Here is a 22,945-nt window from a genome sequence, read left to right as displayed (position 1 = left end):
TACCTTCAGGCACTAGTCAGCAACTTTCAGGCACAAGTCAGCATTCCCATCACATTTCTCTACTTTCTGGCACCAGTTAGCATTATCACCAAATTTCTCAACCTTCAGATACTGGTCAGCAAGTTTCAGGCACATGACTGCTTTCTCATCACATATCCCAACCTTCAGCCACTATTCAGCAACCTTTAGGCACAAGTCAGCATTCTTGTCACATCTCTCAACATTCAGGCACATCCTTCAAGCACTATTCAGCATCCCTAAGGCATTAGTCAGCATTCTCGTCATATTCAGCAACCTTCTAGCACAAGTCAGCATTCTCGTCATATTCAGCAACTTTCAGGCACGAGTCCGTGTTCTCGTCATATTCATTAACTTTCAGGCATGAGTCAGCATTCTCATCATATTCAGTAACTTTCAGGCATGAGTCAGCATTCTCATCATATTCAGTAACTTTCAGGCACATTCTCTTTAAGCACTGATCACAAAACAATGTCTGCAGCATTGTCCAATTCTGTGTCTCTCAGGCACTTGTAGCAGCTTGTGTCTTTAACTTTTTTAATCTTCAGCAGAAAACTCTCAGCCACATGAATTATCACAGATAACTTCGACAGAACAACAGACACAACAGTGATCATAGCATCATACTGACAAGGAACGCTCCAACCACTGAAACAAAACAGTGGGACATAGGAATATAGTATGGTAGATCACAGCAGCTAACACAGTGGTGTACAAGATGTGTGTTAAATTATTGTCAACATCTACACATAAATATGATTTATAATCACAGGAGTGATGCCAATACAGATACATAATATAATGTACAGAATGTTACAGAATAAATGGAATGATCCTAGCATATTGACAATAAAAACCCCTCGGCCCCAATTTCATGAATCTCTGTAACTTATAGTCAACAGGAAAACATTTCTGTGTGAGATTTCCTGAAGTTAAGAAAGATTCATGAAACTGGGGCCTGGTGGCTTAAATCTGAGATAAAATGACCTTAGAGATTCCGGGTCAAATACTACAATAGAAACCCCTGGTGACTTGAACCTGATTTCTTATGACCTAAGGGGTCTGGGGTCATAAGCAAGTTAAACCTGGGAAGTTTAGAAGAGCAAAGGAGAAGTAATACATATATATTGTAGAACTCACCTGATTTATAGATAATGACATCTGATTGTTAGAGCTGTATTTTTTGAAGTCATCTGTAATAAAAGAATTTAAATGTATTAAATACCTAATAAAAGTACTAATCTGTGATTTCATCAAAAAATAACGTTTTTTAGGAATACCTTCTTCTGAACATGTGCTATTGGTCAGAAAACAATGTTGTTTTAACAGTCTGAAAAACCCCTGATCAGAAAGCCCCACAAAGATGGAGAGAGAGCTGTATAATTTCATATGCAAACCCCAAGATGCCGGCATTGTTGTCAGTATGTCATTACCACACATGCAGGCCATGCAGATACAGAAAGGTCATTAGGTCACTGAGTTCAAAGCAGCAATTGGATGGGCTGATAGTAGACTTGTTGTTGATGTTGATATGGAGGACAATTACGAGGATGATTACGACCTGTTTTACCACGACAACGAAAAATCTACCAAGGCAGACTTCGATCTGGCATTCTTATTTAACAGTGACAATGATGAGGAGGAATCTGAAGGGTTTCAGTGACTGAGTTTAATAAGCACATAGTAATGAAAGTGATTGATCACAGTAAAATGAAAAGTAACTTCAGTACTATGAACTGCTTCCTACTTAGTGCGTTCAGGATTTATCAGTTGTAAGTTGCTTTTTATATATATAAAAAAATAATGAATTGCATTAAAACATCCGAAATTTATTTCATTCTTTGTTGTTTTTATCTTCAATCTATCATAAATGACCTACGACTCTAAAAATAACTATGTGAAGGGAGGTAATCCAATATGGCGGACAAAGAACTCGAGAATGATAACCACTAGAAGGTTATGTTCCTATGTATATTATGCATCCCCTTTTTGCCCAAAAAAGTGTGCACTATATGCACAAATTTATGGTACTTACTGAACAGTTTCCTGTACGAAAAGGACATACATTCTGAACAGTTCCTTGTACAAAAAGGACATACTTACTGAACAGTTCCCTGTACAAAAGGACATACTTACTGAACCCTTCCCTGTACAAAAGGACATACTTACTGAACCCTTCCCTGTACAAAAGGACATACTTACTGCACAGTTCCCTGTACAAAAGGACATACTTACTGAACAGTTCCCTGTACAAAAGGACATACTTACTGAACCCTTCCCTGTACAAAAAGGACATACTTACTGAACCCTTCCCTGTACAAAAAGGACATACTTACTGAACCCTTCCCTGTACAAAAGGACATACATTCTGAACCCTTCCCTGTACAAAAGGACATACTTACTGAACCCTTCCCTGTACAAAAGGACATACATTCTGTACAAAAGGACAGTTCCCTGTACACCCTTCCCTGTACAAAAGGACATACATTCTGAACCCTTCCCTGTACAAAAGGACATACTTCCTGTACAAAAGGACATACTTACTGAACCCTTCCCTGTACAAAAGGACATACATTCTGAACAGTTCCCTGTACAAATGGACATACTTACTGAACAGTTCCCTGTACAAAAGGACATACTTACTGAACAGTTCCCTGTACAAAAAGGACATACTTACAAAAGGACATACTTACCCTTCCCTGAACATACTTACTGAACCCTTCCCTGTTCCCTGTACAAAAGGACATACACAAAAGGACATACTTACTGAACAGTTCCCTGTACAAAAGGACAACCATACATTCTGAACAGTTCCCTGTACAAATGGACATACTTACTGAACAGTTCCCTGTACAAAAGGACATACTTACTGAACAGTTCCCTGTACAAAAAGGACATACTTACTGAACAGTTCCCTGTACAAAAAGGACATACTTACTGAACAGTTCCCTGTACAAAAGGACATACTTACTGAACCCTTCCCTGTACAAAAGGACATACATTCTGAACCCTTCCCTGTACAAAAGGACATACTTACTGAACAGTTCCCTGTACAAAAGGACATACTTACTGAACAGTTCCCTGTACAAAAGGACATACTTACTGAACAGTTCCCTGTACAAAAGGACATACTTACTGAACAGTTCCCTGTACAAAAGGACATACTTACTGAACCCTTCCCTGTACAAAAAGGACATACTTACTGAACCCTTCCCTGTACAAAAGGACATACTTACTGAACAGTTCCCTGTACAAAAGGACATACTTACTGCACAGTTCCCTGTACAAAAAGGACATACTTACCTGTACAAAAGGACATACTTACTGAACAGTTCCCTGTACAAAAGGACATACTTACTGAACAGTTCCCTGTACAAAAGGACATACATTCTGAACAGTTCCCTGTACAAAAGGACATACTTACTGAACCCTTCCCTGTACAAAAGGACATACTTACTGAACCCTTCCCTGTACAAAAAGGACATACTTACTGAACCCTTCCCTGTACAAAAGGACATACTTACTGAACCCTTCCCTGTACAAAAGGACATACTTACTGAACCCTTCCCTGTACAAAAGGACATACTTACTGAACAGTTCCCTGTACAAAAGGACATACTTACTGAACCCTTCCCTGTACAAAAAGGACATACTTACTGAACCCTTCCCTGTACAAAAGGACATACTTACTGAACCCTTCCCTGTACAAAAATGGACATACTTACTGAACAGTTCCCTGTACAAAAGGACATACTTACTGAACAGTTCCCTGTACAACAAGAGGCCCATGGGCCTTAACGGTCATCTGACAAAAAGCAAGCCAAACCTAGAAAGTGGGTTGAGGTCATTCATTTGAACAAACTTGGTAGCCTCTCCTCCAAGCATCTTACAGGCCCAATATCAGCACTCATGGACTTTTGCTTGTTGAGAAGAAGTCGTTTGTATATTTTAACATATTTGACCCCTGTGACCTTGAAAGTGGGTTGAGGTCATTCATTTGAATAAACTTGGTAGCCTTTCCTCCCAGCATGCTACAGTCCCAATATCGGCACTCATAGACTTTTGCTTATTGAGATGAAGTCCTTTGTATATTTTAACATATTTGACCCCTGTGACCTTGAAAGTGGGCCAAGGTCATTCATTTGAACAAACTTTGTAGGGCTCCATGCCAGCATGCTATGGGCCAAGTATTAGCCCCCTAGGCCTTCTAGTATTTGAGAAGAAGTTATTTAAAGATTTTGACATATTTGACCCCTGTGACCTTGAAAGTTGTTCAAGGTCATTCATTTAAACAAACTTGATAGCCCTTCATCCCAGCATGCCACAGGCACAATATCAGCAATCTGAGCCTTTTGGTTATTGAGAAGAAGTTGTTTAAAGATTTTAACATATTTGACCCCTGTGACCTTGAAAGTGGGTTGAGGTTATTCATTTGAATAAACTTGGTAGCCTTTCCTCCCAGCATGCTACAGACCCAATATCGGCACTCATAGACTTTTGCTTATTGAGATGAAGTCCTTTGTATATTTTAACATATTTGACCCCTGTGACCTTTAAAGTGGGCCAAGGTCATTCATTTGAACAAACTTTGTAGGGCTCCATGCCAGCATGCTATGGGCCAAGTATTAGCCTGGCCTTCTAGTAAGAAGTTATTTAAAGATTTTGACATATTTGACCCCTGCGACCTTGAAAGTTGTTCAAGGTCATTCATTTAAATCAACTTGGTAGCCTTTCCTCCCAGCATGCTACAGACCCAATATCGGCACTCATAGATTTTTTCTTATTGAGATGAAGTCCTTTGTATATTTTAACATATTTGACCCCTGTGACCTTGAAAGTGGGCCAAGGTCATTCATTTGAACAAACTTTGTAGGGCTCCATGCCAGCATGCTATGGGCCAAGTATTAGCCCTAGGCCTTCTAGTATTTGAGAAGAAGTTATTTAAAGATTTTGACATATTTGACCCCTGTGACCTTGAAAGTTGTTCAAGGTCATTCATTTAAACAAACTTGATAGCCCTTCATCCCAGCATGCCACAGGCACAATATCAGCAATCTGAGCCTTTTGGTTATTGAGAAGAAGTTGTTTAAATATTTTAACATATTTGACCCCTGTGACCTTTAAAGTGGTTCAAGGTCATTCATTTGAACAAACTTGGTAGTCCTTCATCCCAGCATGCCACAGGCACAATATCAGCAATCTGAGCCTTTTGGTTATTGAGAAGAAGTTGTTTAAATATTTTAACATATTTGACCCCTGTGACCTTTAAAGTGGGTCAAGGTCATTCATTTGAACAAACTTGGTAGAGCTCCATGCCAGTATCCTCTGTGCCAAGTATTAGCCCAGACCTTCCCTTTGAATGAAAAGTTTAACGGCGGAAGGACGAAGCATGATGACTATAGGTCATCGGACCCTTCGGGTCCAGATGACCTAAAAATGGACATACTTACTTAACCCTCCCCTGTACAAAAGGACATACTTACTGAACAGTTCCCTGTACAAAAAGGACATACTTACTGAACCCTTCCCTGTACAAAAATGGACATACTTACTGAACCCTCCCCTGTACAAAAGGACATACTTACTGAACAGTTCCCTGTACAAAAAGGACATACTTACTGAACCCTTCCCTGTACAAAAGGACATACTTACTGGTTCCCTGTACAAAAGGACATACTTACTGAACCCTGGACACTTACCAGTTCCCTGTACAAAAGGACATACTTACTTACTGGACAAAAGGACATACTTACTGAACAGTTCCCTGTACAAAAGGACATACTTACTGAACAGTTCCCTGTACAAAAGGACATACTTACTGAACAGTTCCCTGTACAAATGGACATACTTACTGAACCCTCCCCTGTACAAAAGGACATACTTACTGAACAGTTCCCTGTACAAAAAGGACATACTTACTGAACCCTTCCCTGTACAAAAGGACATACTTACTGAACAGTTCCCTGTACAAAAGGACATACTTACTGAACAGTTCCCTGTACAAAAAGGACATACTTACTGAACCCTTCCCTGTACAAAAATGGACATACTTACTGAACAGTTTCATGAGTTTAGCTAAACATATCAGGTAGCTATCCAGCCCCACCAGGGACCGTTCATCAGCGTACTGGTACACTAGCCACTGCATTGTGGAATTGTTGATTTTAAAACCTAGTGAAATAAACATACAAACAAATAATTTAAATGCTCCGTTTGATCAATGTCAGAATATCCAGAATATGGTTACATGAATTTTTTATTTACTATGTTTCTTTTCTCTTAAAATAATTTGATAATTTGCATCTCTTTATCATGTTATACATTCTGATTGCGTAGAGACTTGAATACTGTATGACACTTCAGTTATGAGACATTGTCAGACTCCTAACTATAGAATAATGTATTAAGAGAGCTGTGAGAGGGGAGACAATCTAGATCACCTGCTGCTCCAAGAGCTCTCCTAAGTTCAAATGAACTAAGCTTCCCTGATTGGTCTGCATCAAATTTGTAAAAAAGTTTCTGAAAAAGATGAAAACTTTGATAATAAGACTAAAAATTCAATAACACAATCAGTTCTAGTGTACAATATGTATCTACAGTCAAAGTGGGCTACTGGTAATATAATAAGAGCAAACAGGCAAACAGTCAACCTGTATAGATTTATTAGTGTTTATAACCCATGGCTTCTTCAATTGACTTAAGAACATTGTATTGAGTAGTACCTTCCAACTCCTGAGTAGATTCCACAGGTACTGGAACTCTGGGTAGCCTAATTGGCCGGAGTTGTCTGTCTGTTGCTAGGTAAGGAAGCTATAAAAATAACTAGGCATATTTTCACAGAGATTTTAAATGGTCTGAATTACTTATCATCACCAATGATGTGGTCAGAACTGCTGGCTGGTATGACAATCACTACAATTAGGACAAGGGATTTTACATGTAGGTCTGAATTACTTATCATCACCAATGATGTGGTCAGAACTGCTGGCTGGTATGACAATCACTACAATTAGGACAAGAAATTTTACATGTAGGTCTGAATTACTTATCATCACCAATGATGTGGTCAGAACTGCTGGCTGGTATGACAATCACTACAATTAGGACAAGGGATTTTACATGTAGGTCTGAATTACTTATCATCACCAATGATGTGGTCAGAACTGCTGGCTGGTATGACAATCACTACAATTAGGACAAGGGATTTTACATGTAGGTCTGAATTACTTATCATCACCAATGATGTGGTCAGAACTGCTGGCTGGTATGACAATCACTACAATTAGGACCAAGGGATTTTACATTTATTATCAAAGATAAAGGTGTTTGGCTACCTTGCTCTCTGAGAAAAGTGAAAGTGTTAAAAATCAAGTAATCAGATTCCTACAAATACTTTCAAATTGCCTATACCTCATCGATGTTAGTTAACAGAGCTTAAAGTATGCTTTACACCAAATCCACTCTTGTGTTTGAAGAATTTTTCATCTGTATGGCTTTCAATTTGAGACTTAGGCAAGCATTAAAATCATCAAAAATTTCATCTTTATCAAATACAGACAGAATATATTTTTTCAAAATATCTCATCATCAAATGATAGGTGTTGTATATAAATCTGCCCTCAATATAGATGCATAAATAGATGTCACTCTAATCTACCATTAAAATATACCATTTTAAATATCTGTCACAGAATCTGTTTCTGATCCAACGTAAAGGATACATCTAATAACAGCACAAAAGATTTACAAGCATCCACAGACAGGTCCCTGTGTAAAGGTTCTGAAACAGACACACAGACAATTACTGCAACAGCATTAACTCTATCATCTGCACAAGAATTTTAATTGATTAAGCTCAAGGTTTCATTATCAATTTTCTCAATGAACATCAAATCTTGTAGATGTACATAACCTGGACATTTTTAATATGAAGTACAAAGAAAGACGTCTGTTTATAACATTTCCTGGTTAAGTACCACTACAATACTGTACCTCATACAGTTAATCTATGTGAAACAATTTCAATCTTTTTTGCTCATGGAACCTGGCTTCATTAAGGCCATCTTGATATTTGAAAGAGAATATAAAAGCTATGGTAGTACTTATTCATGGGTCCTAAAATAGAATTTTTGTAAATCATTTTAACTATTTTCATATATTTGAAGTCTTTGACCACACATCAGTCATGGTCAATTATCTGAATGTTGAACCTTTAGGAAACATCACATCAAATATCAGTAAATACAAATCTTGAAAATTTTCTCAATCAATATCGAAACAGATACCAATGTTGACAACCCCCCTAAAATATCCTTGACAAACCTCTTCACTGTCATACAAAAACAAATATCTTAATCTTTTTTTCACAGCAATCCCACCATCCTGCTTGTCCTAATAATTGCATACAGGTGATTTAAAAACTGGAGGAAACTGGACTACATGCATCAGTAAAATCCTAGAATGCTGAATGCTGGATTGTCTCAGTACATGTAGGTATATGTAGCCTAGCTTCAGGATAATAAACTCCACACCTTCTCCTGTCAGATTTGATTATAAATTATACTAACATGACTACAGCTACAAGCGTCTCTATCACATCATAAATACCTGTTTTTTTGTTATCTTACCTTTCCTTAATGCATCGTTTACGACACTTCTCAATTCAAATGGATCAATTTCCATGTCCTGAAGTAACAAGAATCTTTCATTGTATACACCAGTTGTAACACACCATACCATAGGAATCTTTAATTCACTGAGAAAGTAGAACAATCCTTAACATTTACCATTGTTACTCGTACTTATTGGTAATACATCAAAATCAATTCTGGCCAATCCTGTTGGAATAATGGAATCTCATACCTTTCCATGATGAGGTTGTGACAATGATTTTTATGAAAATAAATGAAGTTAAAGATTTACCTCTCCTGAGACAGAATAGAAAAATCTCTTGAATTTGTCTTCCTTGTCGCTGTCAGGGGGATTAGGAGGCAAAGTAACAGCAACCCTCTCTGGTGCGGCATCCATATAACTGTAATTGTCACAACATATTCTCCACTGATGAAATATTCAATTCTTCAATTTTACTGCTTATTTTCTTAATATAGAAATATCTAAGCAAACGGTAGGTGTATTCTATTTGTTAAATTGTATGCTGGGATTACTGCCCCTTGGGCAGCCTCGGTCATTCTGAGGCAGTTGTACTTGTAGTAGCTGATGTCTAAATCCCTGAACATCCTACAGTGAGGCCTGCTTCAAGGCATCCTGAGCAATTAAGGTTAAGTGACCATGCACAGAACTGCCTAATAGCACAGACTGGTTTATTTCTCTGCCTTCAATTCATCTGTAAATATCACACAAAAAGCTATCATAAATCCATCATCTAGAAGCTAAAAGATATTTGACATCTATTCAGAAACTTACTTAACAACATTCTTGTTTTCAAAGAAGAATCGGAGGTAGAAACTGCCGAGCTCGTTAGGATCATAGGTACATGGCACAACCACATATTCCCCGGGACTCATCGTCATACGTGTGATTATCTGTCGACTATCTATAAAATGGCCACTTGATTCAACTTGGCGGTTTGTCTCAAAGAACTCTTTCGGTAAAGGTATCTCCTCTTCTTTGTGAAGCTGAAATTTAGAAAACAAACACATCAGGCCAAGCCATTTTGTTGAATATGGAAAGTCACAACTGAATATGATATTAGGATTAGTGTGTACTACTGTTAGATCAGTACTTAAACAGTTAGCATTCTGTTTCTCTATTTCGAATGAAAACCTGGTCTTTTGTTGATTAGAATAACACTAGAAATCCAATTCCATCATCCACTTTTATAGAAATAAATAATGATGGTCTACCTGCAAGGCTGGAAGCTGGATTATTCACTAGCAAGTTCAGAAGATGAATTATCTAATGGGAAGGAAGGAGGCTGTACAATTTACTGGGAAGGAAGGAGGCTGGACTATTTACTGGGAAGGAAGGAGGCTGGAAGGAAGGAGGCTGGATTTACTGGGAAGGAAGGAGAAGGAGGCTGGACTATTTACTGGGAAGGAAGGAGGCTGGACTATTTACTGGGAAGGAAGGAGGCTGGACTATTTACTGGGAAGGAAGGAGGCTGGACTATTTACTGGGAAGGAAGGAGGCTGGGGAAGGAAGGAGGCTATTTACTGGGAAGGAAGGAGGCTGGGAAGGAAGGAGGCTATTATTTACTGGGAAGGAAGGAGGCTGGACTATTTACTGGGAAGGAAGGAGGCTGGACTATTTACTGGGAAGGAAGGAGGCTGGACTATTTACTGGGAAGGAAGGAGGCTGGACTATTTACTGGGAAGGAAGGAGGGGACTATTTACTGGGAAGGAAGGAGGCTGGACTATTTACTGGGAAGGAAGGAGGCTGGACTATTTACTGGGAAGGAAGGAGGCTGGACTATTTACTGGGAAGGAAGGAGGGTAGATTATTTACTGGGAAGGAAGGAGGCTGGACTATTTACTGGGAAGGAAGGAGGCTGGGAAGGAAGGAGGCTGGATTATTTACTGGGAAGGAAGGAGGCTGGGGAAGGAAGGAGGCTGGACTATTTACTGGGAAGGAAGGAGGCTGGACTATTTACTGGGAAGGAAGGAGGCTGCTATTTACTGGGAAGGAAGGGGCTGGAGGGAAGGAAGGAGGCTGTACAATTTACTGGGAAGGAAGGAGGCTGGATTATTTACTTACTGGGAAGGAAGGAGGCTGGACTATTTAATGGGAAGGAAGGAGGATGGACTATTTACTGGGAAGGAAGGAGGCTGGACTATTTACTGGGAAGGAAGGAGGCTGGACTATTTACTGGGAAGGAAGGAGGCTGGACTATCTACTGGGAAGGAAGGAGGCTAGATTATTTACTGGGAAGGAAGGAGGGTAGATTATTTACTGGGAAGGAAGGAGGCTGGACTATTTACTGGGAAGGAAGGAGGCTGGACTATTTACTGGGAAGGAAGGAGGCTGTACAATTTAATGGGAAGGAAGGAGGCTAGATTATTTACTGGGAAGGAAGGAGGGTAGATTATTTACTGGGAAGGAAGGAGGGTAGATTATTTACTGGACTGGATTTTACTGGGAAGGAAGGAGGCTGTACAATTTAATGGGAAGGAAGGAGGCTGGACTATTTACTGGGAAGGAAGGAGGCTGGACTATTTACTGGGAAGGAAGGAGGCTGGACTATTTACTGGGAAGGAAGGAGGCTGGACTATTTACTGGGAAGGAAGGAGGCTGGACTATTTACTGGGAAGGAAGGAGGCTGGACTATTTACTGGGAAGGAAGGAGGCTGGACTATTTACTGGGAAGGAAGGAGGCTGGACTATTTACTGGGAAGGAAGGAGGCTGGACTATTTACTGGGAAGGAAGGAGGCTGGACTATTTACTGGGAAGGAAGGAGGCTGTACAATTTAATGGGAAGGAAGGAGGATGGACTATTTACTGGGAAGGAAGGAGGCTGTACAATTTAATGGGAAGGAAGGAAGCTGGACTATTTACTGGGAAGGAAGGAAGGAAGGAGGCTATTATTTACTGGGACAGGGAAGGAGGATGGACTATTCTTTATTTAATGGAAGGAAGCTGGACTAGGGAAGGAGGGTAGATTATTATTTCTTGGAAAGAGAGGAAGGAGGCTGTACAATTTAATGGGAAGGAAGGAAGCTGGACTATTTACTGGGAAGGAAGGAGGGTAGATTATTTACTTGGACGGAAGGAGGATGGATTCTTTATTAGGAAGGAAGAAGGCTGGATTATTTTTCTTGGAAAGAAGAGTGCTGGACTATTTACTGGGAATGAAGGAGACTGGACAATTTTACAGAGAAGGAAGGAGGCTAGACTATTTACTCCAATGAGAGGAGACTGGACTTCTATTAGTAATGAAGAAATATGGTGGCTGACTTATCTACATGGTATGACAGAAGCTTCCAACGTAACAAATCTTTATCACACGTTTTACTGAAACCACTGTTAGATCATTATTTAACAATCTTAGATTACTGAAACAAAACTTAGGATTGAATATTGTCTGTTACAAGGGTGTCATACCTCAAGCAGGCTGAATTTATCTTTAGAATCAAAAACAGCAGACTTTGATGTGAAATATATATATCTAACAAGTGTAATCAAAGATTGCCAAGCAGCTCTCTGGCAAAAAGCCATAAATTACAAGAAGTTAAATGATTGTATATGACCAAAAAAGTGATGTGGGAAATAACAGATCTATAGAGGATGGTTTAAAAATAAGCATAAAGTTGCTGTAACATCAAAGAACATCAGCTCATGGTTTCTTGTACCCAGTGAGCTAAAAATGAGATTTCCAGGTATCAAAGAAAGCCATATCTGCATAACATACAAACCTGATAGATGACAAATCCTATGTAGAGATTTTTCTTTCCTTTCTGTTTCATTTTCCGTCTATCTTTCTGCATCATTTGTAAGATGAAGCTGCAAACATTGTCACCATCCTCGTCAAGGTCAGACAAAGTCACCTTGTACTGGGGATTTGTCCAATGGGTGTCTGTAACACAAATCAATATCAGACACCTTGTACTGAGGGGTTGTCCATCCAACAGGTATCTCTAACATAAATTAATGCTAATCACTTTGTACCAAGGATTTGTCCAATGGGTGTCTGTAACACAAATCAATATCAGACACCTTGTACTGGGGGTTTGTATCAATATCAGACACCTTGTACTAGGGGTTTGTATAAATGTCAGACACCTTGTACTGGGGGTTTGTATAAATGTCAGACACCTTGTACTGGGGGTTTGTATCAATATCAGACACCTTGTACTTGGTGTTTGTATCAATGTCAGACACCTTGTACTGGGGGTTTGTATCAATATCAGACACCTTGTACTGGGGGTTTGTATAAATGTCAGTCACCTTGTACTGGGGGTTTGTATCAATGTCAGTCACCTTGTACTTGGGGTTTGTATCAATGTCAGTCACCTTGTACTTGGGGTTTGTATCAATGTCAGTCACCTTGTACTTGGGGTTTGTATCAATGTCAGTCACCTTGTACTTGGGGTTTGTATCAATGTCAGACACCTTGTATTGGTGTGGGGATTTGTTCAATCGGTGTCTGTAACACAAATCAATCTTAAATACACATTTCAATGACCAAAAACACCAATAAAATATCAATGATTATCAATTTATTTCTCTTCCTGAATTAAAGATATTTTCTAGATTGTGCTATCATCTGAGATTAATTACAAGGATGACTGAAGCTTCCAGTTTTATAACTAAGGGCTCTCGATCTGCCAGATTTGGGGCCGAATATGCAAAATAGTATCTTTCTTCCCAATTTAGACCCCAAGTTTTCCAAATTCTAAGGAAAACACCATTATTTTTCCCAATTCTAAGGGCCCCGGGCCCCAGTCCCAAAATGGGGTGTGAGAGCCCTGTTAGCCTTACCCTGCTGTGATGGTCTGCCACCTGCGTTAAAACCACGCTGCCAAGTGTCCTGGTATTCGGCTGTATGCCACTGTTTGGGCATTTCTATTGGAGAGTCAGGAGTCAAGTTACAGATGTCAAGGCTATCAAAGTTGTGCTTGAAGTCTTCAAACTCCATCCTTGAATGAGACAACATCCTGTTTTAACTTCATATCCACTCTACTGTTACTGGTGCATGTCAGAATTCCTTTTCCATGGTTCGATTTTCATAACAGATTACTATAATGGTGTTTTGGTGTACTCAGATAATTTGCAGGTAAAGGAAAGCTTAAGAATCACACACAGTATTTAACACTGCAATGCTTTCAATGTGAAAATTGTTAAGCATACAGGTTTCCAGCAGTTGTCTGTAGATTTTGTTCAACTTGGGGTTAATCTGATCCAAACACTCAATGCCGATTAATAGTGTTACAGAAATTTATCTTGTAGAAACCGAAGTATGAATTTATAGGTATATGGATGAAGAGACCAAATGAAAACATATTTCTTTTCTTTAAAATTATGACAGCATACAAAAACACTTCTTCACTGAAAATGTGGCTTTTTAAGGAGAAGTAGTTTTTGTGGTGGTACAGAGACAACTTACCAGAACTCGCCATCATCTCTGAACACCAGACCCATTTTCTCCCTGTCCTGTTCAGGAATACTGTTCCATTCTCTAGACCTATGAAATGTAGACAATAATCAAAACTGTAAAAAAAGATCTTATAACAACAACGATGTCCCTAACATTGTAATAAAAACATTAAGAAAATACCAAAAAGTCAACATAATCATAACCCAAACTCAATTTAATGAACAAAAGAAAGAATTACAGTGAGAATCCTTACAAAAAGATAAGGAGAATAAGATCAGGTGTTCTGAAAGTATATTCAACTTCATCGACACCCAGAATGTAAATCTTGGTCAGTCCAAGTAAGTAAAGTCAGATTCTCAAATGAGAACAAGGTATACAACAATAGAACCAACCTGCAAACTAACACCCTCATATAGCACTTACATGTCTCCCCATGGCCCGTTCCATTCCACTCTGCTACCCCAAGGGTTTCGCACTCTAACAAGTGTTATGGGCATCTCCCCATCCTCAGACATGAGCAATATCTGTAATAAAACAAACATTCAAACTTAAATAACCCAAAGTCAAAGAGAAACATAATGAGGAGAAAGAGTGGAGGTGCTACAGCAGAGGAAATACAGTGAAAATAATGCAATGAATATGTTATTACAGGGGAGATGCAACAATGGAGGTACAGTTGGAGAGGAGCTACAGGGGAGGAAATACAGGGAAGGTGTAATGGGAGAGGTACAACAGTGGAGTAACTATAGGCGAGGGGCTATAAGGGAGTTGCTATAGGCGAGGGGCTATAAGGAAGTTGCTATTGGCGAGGGGCTATAAGGGAGTTGAAATAGGCGAGGGGCTATAAGGGAGTTGCAATAGGCGAGGGGCTGTAAGGGAGTTGCTATAGGCGAGGGGCTATAAGGGAGTTGCTATTGGCGAGGGGCTATAAGGGAGTTGCAATAGGCGAGGGGCTGTAAGGGAGTTGCTATAGGCGAGGGGCTGTAAGGGAGATGCTATAGGCGAGGGGCTGTAAGGGAGTTGCAATAGGCGAGGGGCTGTAAGGGAGTTGCTATAGGCGAAGGGCTGTAAGGGAGATGCTATAGGCGAGGGGCTGTAAGGGAGTTGCAATAGGCGAGGGGCTGTAAGGGAGATGCTATAGGCGAGGGGCTATAAGGGAGTTGCTATAGGCGAGGGGCTATAAGGGAGATGCTATAGACAAGGGGCTATAAGGGAGTTGCTATAGGCGAGGGGCTATAAGGGAGTTGCTATAGACGAGGGGCTATATGGGAGTTGCTATAGGCGAGGGGCTATAAGGGAGTTGCTATAGTGAAGATAATGGAAGAGCTACAACCCACCTCATCAAGTTCTATGAACTACAACCTACCTCTCTAAGGTCTGTGATGCTGTAGGCATGTCCTGCACACAGACCACTGGGTAGAATACTCTCTGTACCAGGTCCACCTTTAATATTCTGAAAAAAAAAATAAGGTCTAAATGATAAACAGTATTTAATACTGACATAGCCTGATCTTCACCAACACAATGAGAGTCAATGTTCCTCAGTAACATGTCTTGTTGCCTATTTCACAACAGATTAGGCCTTCAAAAAGCTGTCATTATATTATCAGATATCCTACATATTAAGTTGGATTCCTGATATAATCCATCTAATATCTTACTCAATGATCGGTACCTTATGTATATACAAAACCAAATTGCCTTCTTTAAACACATTAAATTCAAACCTTTTTTACATAAATGCTTCAGGTTAAAGTTGTACAGAACTGTTTAAAAGACAACAGAATCAGTAAAATTGATGAATGCTCCACAACAACGACTGTATTGGACACATAATTTCAACAAAACGTAATAACTCTGTAATTCATGGATTGCAAGCCCTGAATTAGGTATACTGCACATTTTCTTAATATGACTAATGTGTACACCAAGTTTCATCATCCTTGTTTTAATGCAAGAAAAGTTATGCTGATAACAAAAAATTTAAACAAAGGGCAATAACTCTAAAAATGAGGGATCTAGGGCCCTGAATTTGGTGCACTGCTCATCCCCATGGTAAGACCAATGTATAAACCAAGTTTCATGATCCTTGTTTAAGTGTGGGCAAAGTTATGCTCTGGACAAGAAAGGACAGATGGACGGACGACTCTATGCTCCCTTGAAAATTTTCTGGGCAAAGAAAAACAACAATCCTTCTAAATCACAATTAATGACTTTGAAGAACTACTCTGGGTTTATTTTGATGAAAAAATTTGTTGGCAATAATTATCCTACAAAATCCCTTATCAATTGTGAAAAAGTGGTGTTCCAATGATTAATCAAAGTAAAGCTTTGATCCTGTTATCTTACATCAGATCTGATAAAACATCAGAGAAATGTGGCTAGAGATTTCATCTAATGTATGATCATGACCCATCATCTGAGTAAACCCATAGGACCTCTACCCTTATATAATTCATAAAGCTACTACCTCTCACATCGTTCTCTCTCACATCTTACATTAATCCCACAGCCTATCAGGCTCTGGCGGTCGAGGGCCTTGAACAGGATGTTGACCACGTTAGGTGGCACATTGGTCTTTCCTCCTCGTAAAATATAGCTCTCACAGATCCCTCCGGTAAAATCAGTTAAAGCATCCCCTACGTTACCTGCCTTCAAAGCCTCATAGGAACCATTTAATCTGTAGAAAGAAGTCATAAAACATTCAAAGTGTCACTCAACAAAAATTACTAAATATAAAGATAAAATAATCCTGCAAATTATTCATCTGAAGCATTAATCAGTGAACATAGGGTGGTTTGTCATTGAGTCATCACATTCCATCAATTTGATAGAATGAGTACTTTGACAGTGTTATCTATATATGTAATGTACACATAACTACCAATTTTTTACATTATTTCATTCACTCATTCAAAATCATGCAGGAGAATTACAAATGAATTGTACAGCCATTTCTAAAAGCCATGTAGCCTTTGTGAACAGACTGAACATCATACATTTCACTTAAGGTTAGGTTATGTAATTTATATAGATACTGATGGGGGATAGGGGTGATGTCAGGGTTCAGATGATTACACCTAGAAATAAATTGTAACTGTTTAGTCACATGTAAAATCAAAGTCCTTTTGTTAGGGGTCTGTCCTTCCGGTGTATACATAATATTTGTTTTTCTGTTAATACATCAAAATCTAAACTGAGACTGTAATGAACTTACTTGGCATAAGCCTTCTCTAAGAGAGCTGACCAGAACTCATTTCGGTTGTTAGAGTGTACAAACAGCAATTGTCCTCGACTGGTGGGCAGTTTGTCATCTACGATCACTTCCACCCATTTACCGAAGTGCCAGAAGTTAAAGCGGAAGATCCCTGCATACCAACCCTCATGGAATCCTTGATCGGCAGGAACAACTCTGCGAAAGAGCTCCCGATGGTCCGGACTGGACAGACAGGCAATGGCAGACACTACCCAACAGTCACCTAAACCATAGGCATGTAAACTAATTATATATTGTTATCTGGGATCCAAATTTAATAGCTTAGTCATTATTTCTTGAAGTATACATTACATACCATTTAACAGTTTTTTTAATAATAAGGACTCCTACCTAGTTCTCCTTGTTTCACATCAAATCTGGAGGCGTTGTCTAGGAAAAAATTAGGCTTCAAATGATGGTACCCAGCTATCTCCTAAAAATACAAAACAAAAACCAGGATATCAGTATTATTTGTGACCCTCAAATTTATGAGTTGTAAGAGTCCTGGGAGTCACACACTTGAAGAGCTTTTGTTAACTCCTTTTACAAAAGAGTTCCACTTCAAGATCTACTTTGATACTATGATAATTATTCTTGCATCAAATATTCAATTTCCACCAGTAAAAGACAACCCCTAAATGTTACTTGTTTATCTAGTGGTGTACATGTACAGTTTGTCAGCATACAGAGATTTGCTGTGCTTGCCAGGACTACAATGGTTTATATGGTGTTTCATATACATCTGATCATCTTCAGGAATATGATATTGAAGTGTCCATGGTACAATAAACAAAAGATTGTTGGGTAATGATTATGTACTGCCAATTGCAATCCTAGATATAGGGATGAATGAAGGGCATTGAAAACACACACCCAAAACACAGATATTTGTCCACGAGAAAACACCAAGCAATAGAGTCGTCATAAAGACGAAAAGACCAGGAACAATTCAACAAAGCCACAGAAAAAAAACCTGACTTAAGTAACAGAGAAGGGTCTTTAAAGTTTATTTTTAATAAATGTTTTATAATTAGAAGACATTTGTTCAGTAATGGACTCTGAATGTAATCTGATTCTGTCACAAAGTTAATTCTCTGGACATTTCATGTAAGGAAAGTAGACCTCATTTCTCTAGATTCTACATGTAAAGAATTAACTCTAGAAGGATTTACTTGATGTGAGTGACAAGCCTTGCCTTGTAATAATTCTACTACCCATCAATAATTCACTTCTTTCATGTCACAAGACAATTATATTTCACACCTGAGTGAGAGTAAAAGTACCTGTCTCGCGTGCCTACATTGGAATCATGCATATCTAATGACAAATCTAGCTGATAGTTGCTTCAGAATCAAACTGTTTGACATAACAAGTCATCAGCTAAGTTTATACACCACAAGGAAAATATTCAACCTTCCTATTTCAATGAAAAGTCAGTCTAGATTTTTTTGAATAAGGAGAAAAATTCTATGAGTAGCATTTTTTCGATATATCTTTTAGATTGTAATTCTTTAGCCTTTAATACTTTTTATAGTCACAATGTACATAATAGCATGACTGTAGGGATACAGGCTTTTATGACCAGGAAACAATGAATGTCACATAGGTTTATATTATGTATTACCAACAATAAAAACACATTTCAATGGAAGTAGTACACATATACATTACCAACAAACAAGACTTACTGACAAATGGTCATTGTTTTAAGGGTCTATAAATTAAACCGTAGGGGTGATCACTTGACCTTCAACGTTACAAGGTAGTACGTCAACATGATCACAATCACGGACACTGGCGTCACAGGTATAGTGAACATGTAGTGTTACAGTTTACTTTTGATAGTTCAAATTACTACTTCAGCCTGATTAGTTTAAGCTGATGCTACCTTATAAGGCTATTCAGTACTGGTCTACAGATGTGTCAATGAAAGTTTAGGTCCTCAGGAAAGGACTGCTTAGCATATATCAACAGGGTCCAGTTTGCTTTTGAGGAATAGTAGTCTTGTCCAGTTACTTCCAAGGGTATATTTATTTGGTACACTATGGTAAAGAAAATATCTGATGGTAATCAAAGCTTAAAGCATTGCTGATCTGTTAATATCTAACATTTGTGTTTACACTCAAGTAAACAAAGATGTCAACTGGACTGAATAGGTGTATATATAATGGTGTATTAACAAGGTCCCACCCAAACACAAACCTGTTCATCTGAATGTCAGTATATAACTCCATAAGTGGACATTGTTAATTGTAGAGACTGACCTTATCACTGGTCACAGGTGACCAGCCTTGTAGTGACCTGGCTAATACTCTGTAATCTTGTCAGATTTTGGGGTGTACAGATCGCTATTTGCTGTGATGAGATTACTGATGGTGTTCTAAATCCCCTGTTTACTTAGTCCAAGTAAAACTCTCCTTCCTGTCATCCATTCTACATTCCATACAACATTTACCATACAGGTGCTTGTGTAAAGCATAAAACATTTCCATAAATATGGACATGTGTTGATAGCTGGGGATATTGTCTGGTATGTAGTGAGCAAGCTCCAATTACTCTGTACTACAGTTAACAGATTAAATAACTCCTGGTTTGAAAAGGCTCTTTTCAATAAAGCTTGAACTCAAATTTAAAAGAACCCCAAAAAGTTCCACAATTCATCTGCAGGTATGTGTTCTATCTAAGCATAAAAATCAAATTCCTTAAAGTTCAGCATTCATAAAAAAATTATCTGTAATAATCACAAAAAAATCTGAAAGGGTAATCTGTAGCTATTGTATAACTGATGATGTGATTCTTGTGGTTCTTAACAGCATTTAATACTGAAAATATAACAGTTAGTTAGGCAAACGCCACCTCCTACACTTAGAGATATTCAAATGCGGCACAAAACCTCTTAAAATATTTGTGAAACATGTATATGTTATCCCTCCAGCTTTGATTGAAAATATCAAAATCTTGACATTTTTCCTAAAATAGTTGTCGAACAAAATATTACAATTCTACCACTAACAAATGATTTAACGATGAAAAACAGAATCATCACTTTATGGCAGAACTGCAGGCATAAACAAATTGTAGCTGATCAGTGCACTGAATGAAATTTTATAGAAGACATAAAATGTAATTTAAAATGTTCCCTGCAGAGCATGTAATGAGAAATTTAATCCATTTTCTACCCCATAATAACTGTTCATCTTGTACACCACTATCCTGTTATTATCATCCCCTCCCTCACACTCCACAGACTCCTTTCATCTATATGAAGTAAATAGATATTATATCTAATCAACATAGAAGCTAAGAGTTCGAGACTCACGAGACAATAATAGAAGTTTTCAGCAAATCTTTTTTATAAAGTTTTTACATGAACAATGCAGTCTAATACATTTGTATTTGATGTTTTCAACAATCTGTACATGTCCCTGCTGAATATTTTCAGAATCTCTTACCACATCCCAGATGAGTTTCATAGTCTAAACCATTACATAACTACATCTATTCCTTTAACTAAATAAAGGTGAAAAAATCGTAGGACCAAATGAACATGCATGTAAAAACATCTAGCTGAGCTGTATGGAGGTTCCGAATGTTTCAATATTGCAATATCATATCTTCGCAAGTTAATAATGCATTATATCATCGCGAACAAAATAGATATGGGGCAAGAACATTGTCAACATAAGCTTTGTATTAGTTACAGTAATAATGTGATAAACATAATCTCATATTATTTTTCATTTCATTTGTAACTGATTCAACTTGTCATGAATTTCCAAAGACTATAAAAAAACTCCTGGACTTGTTCAAAATGCCAAACAAAATGTAAACCTGTGACAGGTCCTCTATTTGTTGTCTAATATAGATAAGTGATTTACTTCTATAGAAGGGGACACACCTATTCATTTAAGCATAATTACCCCTGGACAATGTTCTATTGAAGAAGTTACCCCATTATCCCAATATTTAGACATTCTAATTGAGCCCTTTTGGTGTCAATTGATATCCCCCTCCCCAGAACCACGTGCACCTGTTCTATCAAACGACTACACACCCCTGGGCGTTTCCATTCTATCCTGTAGGGAGGACTCCTGCTGTAATACACGGATGTATCCTGTGGAAGAAAGTCAGGGTCCTCGTATAGGACACCTCTCCTCAAGCACTCCGATCGACGGGTGTCAAAGTCACTGGTACCCCGGTGGTGGCGACTGTGGGGTGTGTCACTCTCCCGAAACCCCCGGGAAATATGAGGCATAGGCGCATGGGTAGACCCGAACCCATTGCGTGCACCCCCAGGTCCGTGTGGACTAGTTCGGTGGTGACTGTTTGGCAATGCATACTGGTGCTCCACATTCTGCATAGGACTCGACATTTGTTTATGTGGAACCGGTCGCTCGCGCGGTGAGTGTGGACTGTAGAATGCCATGTCCAGGTTGTCAAAAATCTCACACGAATGACATCACTTTGCACAGGTTCAACATCATCGTTGTCTCATCCTCAGGAAGTTATAATCGTCGTTCTTCTGCTGAACCAGACAGTTTACATACACATTTACATTCAAAACAAGGGGGGTTTTCCGATACAAGCAATGAGTTCTCACCAACCTGCCAAAGCCTCGAGCATACGTGTTTCTGATTGGACAATCCTCTACGATTGATTATGATCTGCGTCAAGGCTGAGTGAACCACAGGAATGTTCTTGTTGACATTCCATTCTTTAGCGGGTCGTGGATTATTGATCGCATTCATACCACAAGTTATAAGGTCTTTTCACCGACACGTTTAGACCGGATTTAACTGGGGCTTTTGTTTTAAACCGCCACTATTCTGATCGTCTATATGTACCTTATTTTAAATCTGGGATTTGTTTAAAAGAAACAACAGAATTAAAATTTTCATTCTATTATTACAGAGAGTAGAGCGGAATAAGGTCCATTCTGTAGTCTGGTTAATATCTTGTCGGACAAAAGTTCAACAGAGTATGAAGTGTAGACAACCTACATTATGAATGTTTTTGTCTTTAAGATTACATATATTTGCACCTGTACTGTATTTCTATGTCATTGTTCAGACTTTAATTTTCTTAATGTAAAAAATGTTTCGTTCCAGGATTATAAGTCGTCTTAAAGAAAATAACTACGTATCTTAAAATTTTTATTCACACACTAATTATATACAAAGATGTATTATCTTTTTGAAAATGTACTTCGTTTTTTTTAAGTCACAGATAAGGCATTATCCTGTCATGGTTGTAATTATAACGAAGTTGGATATATCTAAAGCCGTGTTATAATATATCCGAATTACATGAGGGTTGGGTGAGACTGCCATGTCAGGACAATGCTATTACGTCACAGTAACAATTCTATGACGTCACGTCAACTATGTGAAACACTGGGACAACTTACTTGTACCTAATAAGGCATCAGGATAATAAAGAAAATATCCACCCCCACCTTTGATGTTGAGATAGAGGGGTGTCAATCATCGCGAAAAGATGATTAGTTTGTAAATGCCCTGCAAGCTTCTGTTTGCTAACTTAATCATAGAACTGTCTGTTTGCAATTTAATTGTTTTCCCCCGCCAGGGTTAAAATCCCCTATCTCGCCACCAAGGGGAT

At 38.6% G+C, this 22,945-nt stretch overlaps 1 protein-coding gene across 1 annotated transcript; it reads right to left on the bottom strand.

The window, feature by feature from the left end:
- Positions 1-639: 639 nt before the first annotated feature.
- Positions 640-21,752, bottom strand: LOC132561080 (calpain-9-like). Its single transcript, XM_060225801.1, has 18 exons — positions 21,381-21,752; positions 17,678-17,759; positions 17,288-17,549; positions 16,570-16,750; positions 15,437-15,523; positions 14,494-14,594; positions 14,080-14,157; positions 13,455-13,612; positions 12,389-12,549; positions 9,442-9,653; positions 8,941-9,049; positions 8,646-8,703; positions 7,740-7,798; positions 6,741-6,809; positions 6,459-6,537; positions 6,073-6,189; positions 1,159-1,211; positions 640-666 (listed from the first exon to the last, which is right to left on the bottom strand). Exons 1-18 carry the CDS (start codon positions 21,750-21,752, stop codon positions 640-642), a joined length of 2,265 nt encoding a protein of 754 aa, XP_060081784.1.
- Positions 21,753-22,945: the final 1,193 nt, after the last annotated feature.

This window comes from Ylistrum balloti, unplaced genomic scaffold (genome assembly GCF_031769215.1).
Source record: "Ylistrum balloti isolate Yb309-2 unplaced genomic scaffold, AGI_CSIRO_Ybal_v1 Utg371144, whole genome shotgun sequence".
In the NCBI taxonomy this organism is placed as follows: domain Eukaryota; kingdom Metazoa; phylum Mollusca; class Bivalvia; order Pectinida; family Pectinidae; genus Ylistrum; species Ylistrum balloti.
This window is presented reverse-complemented; position numbering and strand designations above follow the sequence as displayed.